Here is a 15676-nt window from a genome sequence, read left to right as displayed (position 1 = left end):
ACAACAGATGTAGAAACCAGCTCAATCCAAATAGAAGTTTCTTAGATCTATATAAACTGAATTGTGCTCTCCTGTGATGTGTTCCTTCAGACTTAATGGAGCAGACCATACATTAGTTTAATTAAAATCTACATCTGCAGAAGTCGATGGCTTGCAGTCAGCTGATGGGCAGCTGCTGAGATGCTTCAATATAAGTAGCAAAAAGAAAGGTAGAAAAAAAACCCTGTCAAACTGCAGACTGAAAAACATGCAAACAAAAGCTCTCTGCCTGCAACAGCACATCTGGGCAGCTCTGTTGGTCACTGCTGCTGCCAGCTGTAGCTCACTGACTGGTAATTTGGAAACAAATGGATACAAAACCGCAGGCAAATCCCTTTCTTTCACAAGGTGTATGCGCCGGTGAGAATATTCTCACGAACTCGCATCCGTGTGCTGGAGGAAGTTTCATGTTTAACCCCGTTCTGCAAGGACTGCCTTTCCAGGAGCTCCCGTTCCGGCCCCGTGCAGCGCTGCCCGCGGCTGCCCGGCTCCGAGGGGCCCGCGGGCCCCCAGCACGGATGCGCTCCTGCCGCGGCGGAGATCCTGAACGTCGTGATTTGGCAGTGAAAAGCGGCTAGACTTCCTATTCCAATTCTTTTGCTTTATGTGTGTGGTTTTTGGTTTGTTGGTTTTGGTAGTTTTTTTAATAGGAAGGCGTGACAATGTCTGCTGCCTTTTGTCATTTGAGACACTCGGTGATTGATGAAGGAAACCTGTGAAGGAGGTGAGAAGAGTGAGCACAGGGGGCGCTTCGTCGGGAGAAATTCCTGCTGCCGACTACCTGTTGAGGTGGGTTCACGCGGGCGCTTCATCATTTCTGTCTGTCCAAGCGAGTTCATTGATGCCCGGCCGGACCAGCCGAGCGCCGCCTAGCCCTGCTGGGGGACACGGTTCCCGAGCCTCCCTGGGAGCGGCGGCACCGAGCGGAGAGAAGTTTTCCGGGGAGAAGACCGGGATTCCGGCTGCCGCCCTGGGTGGGGGAACACCTACAAGCCGAAGGGTGGGAAGAAAAGGCGGGGGGAAATAAAGAGGGCAAGAAAACCCCACCTCCCCTTTCTCCGAGGACACGTTCCCGGGGAGCTCAGTCTCCCGAAGCAGCGCAGAGGCGCGGAAGCTCCGCGGGCGGGGCGGGCGCGGCCGGAGCGCCTCCCCGGCGGCGGGGGCGGCGGGCCCAGGCCCGGGGCAGAGGCGGGCGGACCGCGGCTGCGGAGGGCGGCGGGGCTGCCGCGCCGGCTCCGCTCCCGGCAGCGCAGGCTGCGCCCAGCGCGGCGGCGCCTCCGCCCTTCCCTGCCCGCCGCTGGTGGGGCGGCTGCCCCGGGCTCGCCGCGGTCCCAGGTGCCGGGAAGTTTGCACGGCGCGCAAGGGAAGGATGGAGCCAGGAGAGCCCGCCGCGGCGCCCCTCAACCTGTCCCGAGCCGCGGCAGAGACGCCCCGCGGGGAGTTCAACCTGTCCGGGCTGCCGGAGGCGGAGGGGAAGCCCCTCTTCGGCATCGGCATCGAGAACTTCATCACCTTGATCGTCTTCGGTTTAATCTTCACCCTGGGGGTGCTGGGCAACACCCTGGTGATCACGGTGCTGGCGAGGAGCAAGCCAGGCAAGCGCCGAAGCACCACCAACATCTTCATCCTCAACCTGAGCATCGCCGACCTGGCCTACCTGCTCTTCTGCATCCCCTTCCAGTCCACGGTCTATGTGCTCCCCACCTGGGTGCTGGGAGCCTTCATCTGCAAGTTCATCCACTACTTCTTCACCATCTCCATGCTGGTGAGCATCTTCACGCTCTCGGCCATGTCTGTGGACCGGTACGTGGCCATCGTGCACTCCCGACGCTCCTCAGCCTTGCGCGTCCCCCGGAATGCGATGCTGGGTGTGGGGCTCATCTGGGCGCTCTCCTTCGCCATGGCCTCGCCTGTGGCTCACCACCAGCGCATCTTCCACCGTGAGACCAGCAACCAGACCTTTTGCTGGGAATTCTGGCCCAACCCACGCCACAAGAAGGTCTATGTGATTTGCACATTCATCTTCGGGTATCTGCTCCCGCTGCTGCTCATCTCCTTCTGCTACGCTAAGGTGGGGCAAGTGTAAATGATGGGAGGGACACAGTGGTGGAAAAGGTGTCCATGAGCCATAGGGTCATTTCTGGGCATGTGGAGGGACTTGTCAATGTTGGGAGAAAAAGGAGCAGGGGTGAGTTTGTGCCACAAAGGGAGAGGGCAGGTTTTATAGCTGAGGAATGTCTGAGGGGTGATAACGTATGTTCAATATCACAGAGAGGTCAGAACAGGGATTGCATGGGGTGAGTGGGGAGGGGTGTTCTGGCAATTAGTGGGGTCTCCCTGACAGATTTCCTTGTTGCAGAATGCTAAGAAGCCCCGTGCTCTGCTGCTTTCTCCATCACCATAACTCTTAATTTCTTGTAGTGCTGTGTGAGGAGTTTTACTCAATAAAGTACAACAAAGCAACAAGTTGTTCATACTTCAGATGAAGCATTGTGGTTCTTTAAAATGTACAGTGGACTTGAAAGTGACAAAAATTATCTGTTTGGTGTTAAGAGTAAAATGTGCTTTATGCTGCCTGGTCCCTGTGGTGCCATGTCTTGCCTCAGTTGAAGTCGACGAGGGAGTTACCTCTGACTTCGGCAAAGGCAGGTGGTTCCAGGGAGCAGGGCAGGAGAACCCAGGCAGGAAAAAGCAATAGTTAAGGGTGCCTGAATATGGGTATTTAAGGACATTTCTGCTTAAGCAAATTGTCACATTTTTCTGGAGTAATAATTGCAGCCTTCAGCATACGATCCTCTGCTTGCTGCTGAACAGGACCTGGAGCACCAGTTGCTACCTGCTGGTATCTTGCTGTTTCTGTGCCAGCTGCCTTCAGTTGCAGGATTTCTCCTTAGGCAGTGATTTACATTTGAGAGGATAGGATGGCTCTTGCAAATACCGACTGCTTAATTCAGTTCTTCTACTGGCAAGTTCAATAGATGTACCTGAAGTATTTAATTTGAACAAGTAATTTTATGTTCTGCTCAGTTTCATATATATTACATCAGCTTAATTGTGATGTGCAAATTGAGGCTGTAACATTGTCCAACACTGATGAAACCAAGGCATGCAGAACGCAAAGGACAACATTTCTAAATGGCTGTTCATAGTGGAAAAAATGCAACCTGGCAAATGAAGCAGAAACACAAGTTTTCATACATAAACCAAATCCTGCTTTCCCTGAATGAATACACTGGTATTTCATCTACTGTGGTGAATATGACTGAGCTGTAGTGATAGATTGTCAGTTTGAGGAAAGTATTACACGTTGCAGGGAGAACACTACAGAATGTGTGCACAGAGGGCTTTCAGCTACTAATTCTTCCCTTTTTCAGAGCCAAAGTATCTTCTGTTTCAGCATAAATGGCCTTTGAAGTCTAATTATATGAGAGAAGATTAAAAAGAAATCTTTCAAAATTAGCATAGTCCTGTACAGTGTAGGCATGAAATAAGCAAATATGCTTTACCAGAATATCTGGATAGTAAATAAAACACACTCTGTCATTACAAAGCACCTCTACAGAAGTAAATCTCTCAATATTAGTATTAATAGGTAGTTTAAAAAAAAAAAACCAAAAAAAACCCTCCAAGCCAACAAAAGCAACTCTATGTGAAAAATATGCCCAAGAACAAGTTAATAAAATCAAGGCCACTTGAAATTACAATAGAATTGTGTGCTTAAACTATTGCCAGGCTCGGGTCTCACTCTGGCTTTGTGATGTGTTTTGAGCCTATGTGTGTGATCCTGCTTGCCTCGCAGTCTGGCTGGAGGAGCTGACCCGAAGGGGTGAATTTTAGAAGATAGCTAGGAGATAGCTGGTATTCCCATCAGTTTACAGGCTGAAAAGTGCCGTGATTTGTACAGAGCTATCGAAGGTATTTGTACCCTGCAGCTAAAGACTCACTCCTGCCCTCTTTAGGAGCCACTGACAAACCTCCAACTGCAATATTTTGGGACAGGGAGTGCCTTCTCAGGCTGAGCAACCCCAGCTCCCTCAGCCTGTAGACATTAGGAGACATTAATCTCTGCATTAGTTTCTTATGGACTTCACTGGTTTTCATGAACTGTGGATCAGGGAGATAACGCAATCTTCTGCTGCAGTAAATTAAGACAAATGACACTTATTTCTCGATTTGAATATATTGCCTTTTCCAGACTCCTTTAAGGCAGTTCTGCCTCTTTCATAAACTAATTGCAATTGAACTTTCAGTTTTGAAAGTCTCATTTTTTAGGCACTCTAATAGGGAGCCAAGTTCTTTTTCTCTCTCATTTCACATTTATATAGTGTTAGCAGAGATTTGTATTTTTCCCATGGATAACAATGCTATTACAATGTACAAAGTGCTGAAGTAGTGCCAGGTATTTGGAAGCAGTGTCCTCCCAAAATATCTCATGGTGATACATGCTCTTCAGGCAGAGATTTATGAGATCATGCTCTGTCTTGTGTGTACAGCTACCTCTTTTCTTTCTTCCAAGTAACATTAGTTCAGTTTTAATGCAAATGTTTGATAGAGCAGTGAAAATTAAGGATACTTCCCTAGTTTTGTGAAAACAGCAGACAAGGAAGAAGGTGGAGAGTCTCCATTATCCTCTCTCTTTTAAGGAGTCGGTTTGCATTCAGCTGTTAAACACCAGACAAGCCATAAAAGGAGAGGTCTTACTGATGTACAGGGAAGATACATCTTTTTGGGAACACCGTGAAAAAGTCACAAATCCATAGAACACATGCACTTATGTTACACACATTAAAGGTCATTCTAAATCAAGTCTTTGACTTTTTATGGAAGAAGAGAGATTGCTAATTCTATGTTCTCTCTCTTTCCTCAGAGAAGTACTCTTGAAAGAAGGTTACTACGTCAGAGGGAGGAGCAGTGATTATGTAGTGATCAGCTGAGTCTCAGCACTGTGTACTTACCTTGTGTTCTGACTCTTTTATTGCTTATCTTTTTACTTGCTGTATTTTTGTAATGCTGACTTTTTGTATGTGTTTCATAACAGTGCCACAACATTTGCTCACTAATATCTCCTTAAAGGCTAAAGTGATAAATGATTCCCAGGCAGCTTCTAACAGTTGACATCTGCCAGAGTTGTGCAATCTTACAACTAATTTTGGGTACCTCCATTTTTCAAGGATTCACTCCTTGTAAGTCAGGCCTCTTTCAATCAAACCTTTAGGTTGGACACCTATAGTTATTAACAAACATTTCCTTTTATAGATGCATAATGTTAAAAGCTTTCTTTAAAACAAATATGTCTTGCCTTAAGAATGTTTCCATTGTTATCTATCATTCTGAACATTCTGAATTCATGTCATGTATGATTTACAGACTTGGTTAAAACTAAGCTATAAAAAGTAACCGCCTCAACATAAAATACAAGCTTATCTGGCTTTGGATATTAAATCCTAAATTTTGCTGAGCAGCAAGGGGAAAAGTTTATTAAACTTCACTGAAAGAGAAAAATAAAAGCTATGACACGTTAGTAACACACTCTTAATTGAAGGAGGATGAAGAATAGGATGACAATAGAAGTAGTGACATTACTTTAAAACATGGATTGCAGGCAATAACACTTGAATTTCAATCAGGTTCATACTACAAAGGTGGTTCAGAATGTAATGCTTACATTATCTGTAAACCAAGAAGTTCATTCTTACTTGACAGTGACCTTGTGCAGGCTTTCCTTCTGCATGATTTTCAGTGGCTGATAATGAGGGTGTGGTCAGTGGAATGCCAGACAGCAAACATGGTTTTTAACACTGTAGACTTCAAACTTTCATAATGTTTGGTAGACTTCTGTGAATAGGCGCAGGTAGTTGAAGTTACTTTCTTCACTCCTGTATTAGAAAAATCTCTCTCAACTTGATTTGGTCAAAGTCTTCAGTCAGGGCTCTCAAGACATCTTGAATGTAGTTTCTGAAACAATGGGAAAAAAGAATAATTTAAAAAATACTTTAAAAAGAGAAAGAGGAAGGCAGGAAGGAAGGCAGGAAGGAAGGAAGGAAGGACGGAAGGAAGGAAGGTGGGTGGGTGGATGTCATGAGTGGTATCTTGGCCACAGTCTGTACCAGACTAGATCCTACAAGTCTCCTTATAGTCTCTTACACAACAACATAATTTTCTTACCACAGCACCCCACCCTCATCTCCAGAAAAGAGGGAAGCTGATCTCTGAAAAGCAGGTACAGGAAAGCTGGAGATGAAAATAGTAAGAGGCACATTGTAGAATTATTCAGGCTGTTAGAGGAAAAATTGATTATTCATTGGCCCAGAGAAGAGGCAATTTGAACAGGATAGTGGAGAGTGTCTTAGATTTGCCATGTAGTGTTTGTGCATAAACATGGCTCTTTTTTAATACTCCATGGCAGTCTCTGTAGGTCTTTGAGAGCTGTTCCACTGCTGTTGATAAGTAATTGCATTTTGCCTATTTCTCTTGCTGCTACTTTTCATGCCATCTGGTACAATACTATGCCAATATGTTTTCACTGCAAATACTTATTTTATGAAATGTGTATGCAATCAGAAAGAGGGAAGCTGATAAGATTCATTTGAAGGTTATAATCCAAATTGACAACAAAACCCTCCTCCATCACCTCCCACCCCCCTCAAACATGCAATTTACCTGTTTGGTCTCCTGCATCTTTCTTTGAACTGGAGAGAGATACAATGCAAAACTTTGGGCTAAAAGTTTCAGAACAGAAGAAAAAAATGTTTGTTACTTTAAAAACTATTTTGCAGTTCTGATCTCTGCGAAGAGTTTATCTGACTTTAGTTTTGGGCTGTGAAGGACAATCCCTGAGTGGCACATGATGGGACTTGCAAAGGTCCAGCAGAAACAGCCCATCACTATAAGTTATGTGAAGGGGGGTATGATAGATGAAGCAGCATTGATGGGACATGGACTTAATTGCATTCCTCCCATGCCTTTTTTTTTCAGTTTTATGTTTTTCACTGACAGACTCAGCAATTCAGCTGGTCTCTACAGGGTGATTGGAGGTGAATAAAATGTCTGTGTGCGAGACAGTCATCTCCCTGTTCTGTCTTCTTCTGGGATTCTGTCCTTTCCTTTGGGTCTGCTTCATACTGAAGAAGAAAGAAATGAAGTCAAAATGGGACTTTCCCAGGGAAAGCCCATTTATTTTTCTCCTGCTTTTTCTTAGCTCAGGTTATCCCCCAGAAGTGGCCTGGATAGTGTTTCCAAATAGGAAGTGCACGCAGGGTGAGCCAAAGGCCAGTACACAGGCTGCACAAATGAACTGCACTTACAATATTTAGTGGTTATAAGTAATTTCTTTTTTTTTTTAATTGTTGTTGGTGTTTCTCTGGTATCTAAGAGTAGATACCTAAAAAATAAGTCTGCTGATGCACTCTGGATATTCATAAATACCATCTTACTTCTTTTAAATTAATATGTGTGTCTATAAAATTCAAATGCCAAAGTCTCTAGATCATCTTGACTGATGTCTGTCCTAATAGTGGTTAGCTGTGCAACCCAAAGAACACAGAGAAAATGTCACCAGATGATATGAAAGAATCTGAATTTGGACCCTTTTCCCCAACCCAAGATCTCTGCATCCTCTATGCAAGACCTTATGTGCAAATAATTTTATTAAAATTTGGACCCTGCTCTTGGACGATGAGCCTTTTAGTGATGTATTTTCAAAATTGGGTTCTGAAAGATGCATGGTGAGTATCATCACATTGTTGTGAAAAGTCATGCCTCATGTGTCATGCCTCATGTGTCATCTTCCATTTTAGTATAAATTATTCTTGAAAACCTAAGCTTCTTTCAAAGATCAAATAGTGCCAGCATCTTGATTATACTAATCAAGCATCCATCTGAAGGAAACAAATTATACAGGTGACTCAGAAAAGCTCTGACTCAAAACATACACTTTTCTTATGTTACACACACTAAAGGTCATTCTAAACCAAGTCTTTTGACTTTTTATGGAAGAAGAGAGATTGCTAATTCTATGTACAAGATAGATTTCCATCCATTTCCTTGTTAATTTGTGATATGTCTTTGTTATGTAATACATTTGAATATTTTAGTAAGAATTTAGTTCTGGTCTGCTTTGTTTTTGTTCGTTCACATGGGCTCACATATGTAATTCTTTTGATTTTCCTACTGTGCACGTTTGAAATGTGTAAGCTGGTTCAGTGATGTCTGTTAGTGAATCATGCAGTTGTGGAGAGCACAAGAGTACTCTAAGATACACAGGTTTGAATTTTGTTTGAATACGAATTGGGGAAATTTGATAAAGAGATGCAAATTAATCTTTTCAGGTTCTTAATCATCTGCATAAGAAGTTAAAAAACATGTCAAAGAAGTCAGAAGCATCCAAGAAAAAGGTATGTTGCATTCACTGCAAATACTCATTTGTATGTATTTTAGTTTTATGGCTAAGCTAATTTGGTACTTGTTGCTAAAGATCTAACAGAGAGAAGAAATTAAAATGAAGTATTTAATTAAATGTTCAGTGTCCCTCTGAACTTAGCAGATCAGAATCTTTTCTGATCCAGGTTTTCCATCACATTGCATCAAGCCATTACCTGAGATCCTCATATCTGGAACTTCAGAGCATCTGAAATTTAGGAACAGGGAGACAACCTGTCTTTTGTGTTAATTTTTTTTTCTTTTTTTTTTCTCACTGACATTTTCCCCTGACTTGTAAATCATGGGATTTTTAATTTTCTTTTTTTAACTGGCTGATTTTGTAATGTTTTAGTGAATGATTCCTAGGTTGTATGAAGGACCTTTAAAATGAAATTTAGTGTCCTTCCCAAGGAGTCTAATAAGAGACTTTTAGTGATTCTCCAATTCTTCTATTGATTTTCCACATAATGTTTTCTTCTCTTACATTCAAGACATGAGTTATGTACTGGATACAAATAGAATCATGAAAGGTCTTTAAAGAAGAATATAAGCTTCATGATTTAGAACAATATTTGAAAGATGCATTTAAACAGAGAATTTGTCAGTTATAATGTGGTTGTGATTTTTGAGCAGATTTGACCACAGTGATCATTTGACTAACTTCTCATTTTATGGATGTGGAAGAAAAACCCCTTAAGCTATAGCTCTTCATTTGATCTGATCACTATTTTCATATGGGCATGGAGAGTGCCTGCAATGTAAATGAGATATACATGGACTCAACAGGGAATAAGTACTCTCTCATTTATGCATTCTCTATTTTTTTGAAAAATATCCTACTCAATAGATTTTGATTCCTAGAATTAAAAGCATTATGGCCCTGTCTCAGTAAAATACTTAAAAATACTTAACATATATACTTTTGCATTTAATGTTGTCAAGGCCAAAGGTATAGTTTTCAAGACATTTTGTACTTTGCCATCTCTCATCTAAATTCTTCTCAAACTGGAAATCTCTCTGCATTTCCTCTAACCACTAACTCTCAAAAATTGCAGATCTGACTAGGGATTAACTTTCATAGCTTCAGGATAAAGCATTTCAGATATGATCAAGACTTCTTGAATGTATCAGGTTACAGTGGCCAAAGAGAAAAAAAACGCAAAAAGCAATCCAGATATTTTTTTGCCTTAGAAGATGAGTTTCTAAACCGAAAGCCTAACTCATGTTTTTCAAAGTGACTTAGTCTTCATTAGTGTGTTAGTATTCTCTCTAGTTACCATGTCTTTCTTCTTTTCCTTCTACTGTCTTGTGAAGAATGCATTTCAGATGAAATTATACATTTTTAGCTTTAGTCAAACATTTAGGAACATTCTAATAGCAGAATCTTAAAATAAATTTACTGCATGTGAGGAAAAAAATAATGAAAAATATTAATTTGCCTAAATTCTATTTTTCATGGGTTTTGGTCACAAAGCATCAATATTAATGTCATATATTTCAGGTGGGTTTTATTTGCTAATGAGATACCCTAAGCAAGCTCCCAGTAAGTAAAAACGAGCTGGTCTTTAGTGATACTTTGCTTGCAAGACAAAGGGATGATTTTGGAAAAGTGAGCTCTGAAGTTAGGCTTAAAAGGAATATTGGGATAAAGCAGATGTTGTGAGATTTCCTAACACAAAATTGCTTTTTCTGCAGAGATGAAATACCTTTAGTAACAGTTAAAAGAGACACATTGTCACCCTCTGCTTTCAGATGCATCTATAGACTATTGAATGTCAGTGATTTTCCTGGTTAATTTTTTTTCAGAATTTTGAGCAAACTGAAGTAAATGCCTCTTTTGAAGTAATTGTACATGTGGTATCCTTAAAATTTATTTTTACTTGGAATATTAACCCATTGAACACATCAATTAGAGAATAAACTGCTCTTAATTTATGCAGTCTTGTTAGAACAGTCTCCTGATAAAACCTGAAAAAGAAGATATCTCTGTGGCTGTTTGAGTGGCAACTGATTTAAACTCCATAGGGCTAAGCAGAGGAATGGCTTATGAAAACAGATGCTTGCTTTAGACTAAACATGTTATATTAACTGCAGATTTAATGTCCTTTAGTTTCTATTGTGAGATTATACTGACCAACAACAGCATCTGTTATAAGTCATTTTGGCCTGTTGCCACAGAAATCAAAATGTTTTTTACATAAGTTTTTCTAAGCTAACTCATGTTCTGATTAGTTAGGTCAGTCTTAATTATTAGTGAGCATTAATCAGTTCAAGAAGTATAGACCAAGTTCAATAAACTAGCAAGAAATCTACATATTTTCTATGCTGCAATATTTATCACTCTGTGACCCCGGGTTAGTTTTGCATGCGAAGAAGTTATCAGAAAAATTATGTTATAAAATGTTACTATAGAAATTATAATGGCTCATGACATAATATGCTTTGGAATTATTATTAGACTTTTATTTGGAGACTTACTTAGTTGAAAGAGGTACTTGGTAGAGGAATAGATATTAATTAGGCCACTGCAAAGCACTAACTGCTGTTTCTGAAGTAAGTAAAAGCTAAAGAAAATATTGAGAGTCAAATTCCATTGTGCCCTGACAGAACACCTGCAGCACCTGAATGGTCCCTACCAACTCATTCTGGAGCTTAGAATGGGTCTAGTGAAATTGATGGTCCTCTCATAGATGGTAGAAGTGGAGTGTGGAAGCAGCACTGAGGATATTTTATGTTCCATTTTTTAATTTAGTGTGTTGGGTGGTGAACTTTAACTTCCAGATTGGTTTTGATAATGTGCAATTATCAGAAATTTCAAGCCCTTTTTTTTTTTTTTCCACTAGTTGTATCCCAGAATGTTGTTGTATGACTCTGTGGAAATTCTGTGTTTAAAGGAGACACTTCCAAAAAGTCTGTAAGCACTTGAGCAAGCTCTAAGCTTTTCCACCAGCTGCCTTCATGCATAATAGATCTCTCTTGAAATTTTAATCAGAAATTATTGTGCATGGTACTAAAATTCATTGGATCTGGATGAGATTTCCCAAAGACCCCTGTTGTCATTATTTTACAGCAGGCTTAGGTGCACTTCAGAAAAGGCTAAGCTTTTGTGTAGGGAGTTAGGAACGTCATTCTTCACCTTGGAGGAAAGTTGTGCATTTGCTGTTTACTATGACATTTTCCAAGGCTGGGGTTCTCCTTGTGGTAATTTATTGTGCAAAATAAAGCCCATATAAATAATGGGGTGAAATCAGTAACAAATATTGCAGTGTGTTCCCTCTCAGTATACTTTTTGTTGTGGTTTCTTTCTTTTTTTTCATCCAAATAGGAGTTTTGAAGTAGGTTTCAGGCTGATTCTTTGAGTGCTCATCAGACATATGTGTTTTCCTTTCCTTGTCTCAGACAGCACAGACTGTGTTGGTGGTGGTAGTGGTTTTTGGCATCTCCTGGCTGCCTCATCACGTGATCCATCTCTGGGCTGAATTTGGAGTTTTCCCACTGACTCAAGCCTCCTTTCTCTTCAGGGTAACTGCACACTGCCTGGCTTACAGCAATTCTTCTGTGAACCCAATCATATATGCATTTCTATCTGAAAATTTTAGGAAGGCCTACAAGCAAGTCTTCAAATGCCAGATTGGTAATGAGTCACTTCTGAATGATGCTAAGGAAAATAAAAGTCGGATAGATACACCACCCTCTACCAACTGTACCCATGTGTGAATGTTGAGAAGCCCTGTATGTTGGCTCTTCCTTTATGTAAACTAAATACCAAGAAAAAGAAAAAGCACAATGAGCTTTATCCTGGGTTTATCTCGATAAAGCTAATTGGTATTTAATGTACTGAAGTTTCAGTTGTAACCAAAGTTTGTGAAACTCATATGAAAGTAACCTGGGCTGATCCTTTGCATCTTAGATAGCTTTGTCAAATAAAGCTCTTGGACTTTCATAGATATTTGAGAAAAAAAATGTTGAAATGATATGTCTGTATTCTTACTCTCTAATCATACAAAGGTACAAGAAGATGTTGATGTGGTCAGGTAACTTTGTGACATCTTACTCTGTGAAAGTGAAAAATGGATACATTTCCTGTCCTACAGACAATAAATACTGGACTGCTGTGATTTCAAAGAGGAGAGCTTTTGTTTTCTCTTCAGATTGTTTTAACAATGCCTTTTTTCTTTTTAAGTAAAGTAAACCTGGGCTCTGATTTGGAGTTGGAATAAGTTGTGTACAACTTGAGGCAATTGCTTTAGAGAGGAAATGCTATTTCTATCTGTTTAGCTGGTTTTAATATGTCTTACTGAGTAAGGATTGTTTTTCCACTTCATTTGGCTGCCTTACTGTATGCACAGAACTTTTGTGTACACTATATAGGGATTTTTTATGGCCTGTGTGTAATTGTACCAAAATGAGAATTTGTGTCTAACTGAGGGAAGCTTTTCTTCATGTGCTGCATATGCATGTATATGTGTGTTTCTTAATTTCATAGGCTTTGAGATGGAGATGCAGTTTTAAAAGTGCAATGTATACATATGTTTTAAATTATTATGTTTCATAAAGAAGATCTAGACAATGCTTAAGGACCTAAAGGTAGCATTCCCTTAAAAGTCGTAGGTGGAGCTTGATATCATGCAGTTTTAAACTGGAAATATAAAGAAGGTGGCATTTATATTAATGCAAAGTGCATAAGGTAAAGGGTACAATTCTGCAAATTCTTAGATAAAATTAGTTGTTTCCACAATTTTATAACTTTATTTAAAATGTCTTTAGGTGGTAAATCGCTAAAGAAGTAATGGAAAAACACTTACTCCTTTAAAAGCATTCCTTTAGCTGGAGTAAGACATGATTTTACCTATTTTTATTAATGACCCATAGACCCATAGAGCAAATCAAATTAAAGGCACCTCTGGACATCCTGTCAAGGCAGGGATACCCTCAGTTGTATCACTTCCCTGACTAGGCAAAATCTGAAAATTTCTAAGGATGGCAATCCAACAATATATTTGGAGCAACCTGTGCTAGTGCCTAATCACCCTCACTGAAATATTTTTCCTTATCCACAGCTGGGATTTCCCTTGAGGTATCTTGTGACCACTGCTTTCTTCCCTTTCACCGTGTACTGAAGTCTTTTCTCTAACTGACTAATGTGTAATTTTAAGATGGCCATTGAATTTCCCCTCAGCCTTCCCTTCTGGAATCATGTGCTGATCTGAGCCTCTCCTCAGGTCCCTGGCTGGATCAGTGGCCTTCCACTGCCCTTCCTCCAGTGTATCCATCCCTCTCATGACCTGAGGTGTTCAAAACTGAGGAGTGTGTTCCAGATGTGGCCTCACAAGCACTGAGCAGGGTAATTGCTTGTCTTGACCCATTGGCTGGTTCTTGCTAATACAGCCCAATATTTTTATAATTTATGGCTGCAAGGGTACACTGCTGACTTTTATTTAATTACAAGCCCTCGAGTCCTTTTCTACAGATTGGCATTGAGTCCCAGTCCAAGTGTCAGGACTTGGCTTTTGGCTTTCTGTATCTTCATGCATTTGATAGCTGTTTCCTCCATGTTTCCAGCTTACCAAGGGCCCTTTGAAGGGTATGCCTGCTCTCCAGAATGCCCACCACTCCTCCAGGTTTGGTATTGTGTGTAAAACTGCTGAGAATCCTGAAACCTTCTCCTGGTCCTTAAAGATGCCAAATGGTGTTGGCCAGATGCTCTTTCAGATTCCTTTTCCTCTACAGACTTGCTTTAGAAAAATAATAATTCAGAGTGGTGGAACTTCAACTATTGAGAGCTAGCTCACACAAAAATAGCTATGTTTATGTGTCAGTACTGTCTGCTTGGAATCAGTAAAATAATATCAAAGACATGCTATTGCATGCATGGTGTTTGTGTCCATTCTTTCATGTGAAGAGACCATTTGATGATATTTCTAGGAACAAAAAAATATAAGTGTATATACAAATATATATTTTAAAAACCTCTCAATTGGAAAAGAAGGGTTTATCCATGCAGGAAATAATTTCCTGGGCTGGGATTGAGGTTTGGAGACAGCCTAGAAAGATGTTCCCTTGAGTTTTGAGATACTCATCGCCTCAAACACTCAAATTATTAAAGCATTATCAAACTTCAGCTGAATTTACAACACTAGGTAATTCCATGGTTTTGAAAATCGTACTTTTAATTTTTAAAAATTGTTGTTACATTATTTTGAATAAAAAATGCTGTTACATTATTTTGAATAAAAATTGGAACGCAAACATATAATTGTATACAAAATTATAATAACAAGCTGATTTTATTTTTTCATCTGGAGAAGAATTTTTTTCCTTAATTGTACATAATTTTAAACCTTGGTGCTTGATAGTAATGGAGATACTATCTGAAATTTTTAGGATGAGGGAGTGGGAGGGAAGGGACTTCTGCAACAACTAGTTAGAAAGGTCCCACCTTGTTCCTGGTGAATGTCAGTAAAACTTCTACCTGAATTTCGGGCAAACCTTAAGAGGCAGCTGACACTCTAAAGCTCAGTTTCCTGCCTGGAAGATGTCTTTGTTGGCCTGTGTCTCTAGTGTGACTTGTCCTACTCAGCTGTGACACAAAGGTTCCAAATATAGCAGCAATGTTAATGTGTGCTCTGAACTGTGTGCAACCCTATACCCTTGGTCAGCAAGGTGTCCTGCCACAGAAATGGCTGATTGGGGTAGAAAATCAGGGAATGTATGCCAAGATCCCCTGCAACTGAGTGTTTGCTTCCAGGTTCTGAGCTTGTTGGCAGGGATTGTGGTTTCTGGTGGAAAGCAAAGCAAAAGTTGCACCTCATTGACTAGCTTAGTATGCTTTTTAAAATCTTTTCTAACCAGAAAGGTTGATTTTAATGTACATGAAGTAAAGGAAAGGAAAAAAAAACATATTTCTCTGGCTAGGCCTGAGGAAATAATCCCACTGAATTCCATCCATTGTGTGAATTTGAAAATCTTATGCTGTACAAAACAAAATGGGTACCAGGAATTTTTTCTCAGATTCTTCTCAAACTAAGGCACTGTAGTGGGCTTCTAACGAAGTTTGCATTTTATACATTACATTTTTTGCTTTGCACCACTTTTGCCTTAAAAAAATCTCATTAAAAGAGGTAAAGAAATTATTCCACTAAGGTTCTTAGTGCCATGTTTGCCCTGCCAGATTGTGAGTAGTGTGTTTGTGGTATAATACAAAAGATTACAGCAGTGG

The 15676-nt window shown here is 40.4% G+C and overlaps 1 protein-coding gene across 1 annotated transcript; it reads left to right on the top strand.

Moving 5' to 3' along the window:
• The first annotated feature begins 222 nt into the window (after nt 1-222).
• GALR1 (galanin receptor 1) lies at nt 223-14434 on the top strand. The gene is made up of 3 exons (XM_071456200.1): nt 223-2110; nt 8367-8432; nt 11857-14434. Exons 1-3 carry the CDS (start codon nt 1409-1411, stop codon nt 12172-12174), a joined length of 1086 nt encoding a protein of 361 aa, XP_071312301.1. The 5' UTR covers nt 223-1408; the 3' UTR covers nt 12175-14434.
• The last annotated feature ends 1242 nt before the right edge of the window (nt 14435-15676 follow it).

The sequence above is a fragment of the Agelaius tricolor genome, unplaced genomic scaffold (genome assembly GCF_023055355.1).
Source record: "Agelaius tricolor isolate 1412-34295 unplaced genomic scaffold, bAgeTri1.0.p SCAF_2, whole genome shotgun sequence".
In the NCBI taxonomy this organism is placed as follows: Eukaryota; Metazoa; Chordata; class Aves; order Passeriformes; family Icteridae; genus Agelaius; species Agelaius tricolor.
Note: the sequence above shows the minus strand (reverse complement) of the source record. Positions and strands in the feature narration are given on the sequence as shown.

Excerpts from the sequence above, each read along its gene's own strand:
- GALR1 (XM_071456200.1), top strand. The coding sequence starts at position 1,409 with ATGGAGCCAGGAGAGCCCGCCGCGGCGCCCCTCAACCTGTCCCGAGCC. Across the intron at positions 2,111-8,366 it reads TCTCCTTCTGCTACGCTAAG|GTTCTTAATCATCTGCATAA; the intron begins GTGGGGCAAGTG and ends TAATCTTTTCAG. Across the intron at positions 8,433-11,856 it reads CAGAAGCATCCAAGAAAAAG|ACAGCACAGACTGTGTTGGT; the intron begins GTATGTTGCATT and ends TCCTTGTCTCAG.